General features: G+C 41.2%; 1 protein-coding gene across 1 annotated transcript; it reads right to left on the bottom strand.

Moving 5' to 3' along the window:
- Positions 1-279: 279 nt before the first annotated feature.
- LOC108367524 (uncharacterized) lies at positions 280-1,317 on the bottom strand. Its single transcript, XM_017622153.1, has one exon. The coding sequence runs from the start codon at positions 1,315-1,317 to the stop codon at positions 280-282; it is 1,038 nt and encodes a 345-aa protein (XP_017477642.1).
- Positions 1,318-2,134: the final 817 nt, after the last annotated feature.

The following is a 2,134-nucleotide window of genomic DNA, read 5'->3' as shown; positions in this document are numbered from 1 at the left end:
CCGAATTCGCGTCTAAACTGCTGAAAAATTTTGATCCGCTCATTTGAGATTTACACTCATCTAAGTTCGGAAATGAAAATCGTGGCCTAATTATAACTTTGTTAAGATTTCGCGGATCTAAGCAAAGCCTTAGAGTCCCGTTGGCTTTTGTGACCAAAACTACGGAGTTCACCCACTCTGTTGGTTCTCGCACCTCAGCAATAACGTTTAAACTTTTCATGCGATCAAGTTCTTTTCTCAAAGGCACTAACAAACCAAAAGGTATGCGTCGCGGCGGATCTACTGACTACTTTCTTTTAACTGCAAGTGACTTTTATTTTGCAATTGACCTAGACCGTTGAATACCCCAACGTATTTTTCTAAAATATCTTTGCATTTTATCGACTTCACTATTTGCACCAAATTCATTTTTACCGCCAAATCCAAACCCATAACACTTTTACAATCCATATTTAAAATATAAAATTTTGCAAAATATGTAGCATCGTCGAATCGCACTTTCAAATCAGCGCACCCTACTACTGGAAGCTTTTCACCACTGAACGTAACAATATTGTTCAATACCTTTTTATTAATCTTACATACGTCTAGTTTTTTAAGCATTTTTACCGACATCAGATTCGCCTGCGCGCCCGTATCTATTTGACAGTTGACTTTGAATCCATTTATATCCACATCGACGTTCCATTCTTTCATAGTCTCTTTTGGCTTTGTTTCCTGAAGCAGGCCCACAAACAAATCGTTGTAGAGTTCATCTTCTTCAATCCCAGTCCGTTCCTCGGTGATATTTTTTACGAATTTTTTCTTCCTTCTTTGCTCCGTCTGTTTGTTGTTGGTTGTAAAGCACATTTTAGCGAAGTGATTCGGTTTTTTGCATATGTGACATATTGCACCTTCGGCCGGGCACTTGACACGATGTACCTGACCACATTTTTTGCATCGATCGCCTGATGTCTGCTTCTTCTGCTGTTGGAACGGCTCCGTTGTTCTTTTGCCTTCTTTGCCACGACTTTTTATCGCTGCTATCATCTCGTCAGATGTTGTTGTTGTTGTTTGCGTTGCTGCTGCGTTCTCCCTTGCCATTTCAATGCTTCTGGCAATTTCGAATGCTTTTTGCCATTTAATTTCACCTTCGCTTAAAAGGCGCTCCTTGATATTTTTGAAGTTTGGCGACAATCCGCATACAAAAATGTCTTTAACGAGGTCTTCCCGCAGATTACCAAATTCACAAGTCGCACTCAAGTTGTGTAAAGCAGTTGCATACTGACTTAATGTTTCATCTAGCGCTTGTCTAATAAAACAATTGTGACGCTCCATTGCAAGATTAGTCTTGGGAACAAAGTACTCGTTAAACTTTTTCCACAAATCATTGTATTTCACGCTGTCTATATCCAAATTAAAAGAATAAATATTTCGAAGGCCTCTGCGCCAATGTGGTGCAGTAAAATCTCCACTTTGCGTCTATCCGACTGTTCTTCTAAATTGGACACCAGGAGAAACACTTTGAATTGGTTACTCCAATTTTTCCACTCTTGCGATAGGTTTTTGGCTTTTGTGTTTAATGGTGGCAAATTTGCTGCCATTGAAATAAATTGGTTCTTCATATTGTTTGACGTCTGATCTGACACCATGTTATATGTTTGACTTCTAATTGACGACTGTTTTATTTCATGTTCTTGCTAGTTGCATATTCATTTACAGGGTTGTATTTTAAAGTACTTAAAACTATAATTGAATTACACAACAGAGCCTGAAATATTTAACGGACCATCTGCCCATAGTCATCCTGGATCGGTAAATCTGCGGACTTTGCTTCCGCGGATCACAGGACCTATGTCAACTTTTCCAAAGCTGACTGTAAAGGCTTCGCGGATGTTCACTGCCCCACCCGCACCAACCGACGTTCACGTAGGTGAGCGTAAATTCCGTAGGGTTGTCACTGCTGCTGCAGCCCGCTTCGTTCCAGCGGGATGTATCTCGGAGCCCCGTCCGAATTTTCTTGCTGAAGCGGCTGTCATAGCCGATGAGCATGTCAACCTTCGTCAGGCCGCTCCCGGAAATTCCCGTATCAGGGATAGCAACTCGGCAACTTGTGAACGTACATAAGGGGACGAAATGGAAAGCGCATCTGAAG

Source organism: Rhagoletis zephyria, unplaced genomic scaffold (genome assembly GCF_001687245.7).
Source record: "Rhagoletis zephyria isolate East Lansing unplaced genomic scaffold, Rhagoletis_zephyria_1.1 Rzeph_scaffold_02716, whole genome shotgun sequence".
NCBI lineage: Eukaryota > Metazoa > Arthropoda > Insecta > Diptera > Tephritidae > Rhagoletis > Rhagoletis zephyria.
The sequence above is the reverse complement of the archived record's forward strand: the minus strand, read 5'-3'. Positions and strand labels throughout refer to the sequence as shown.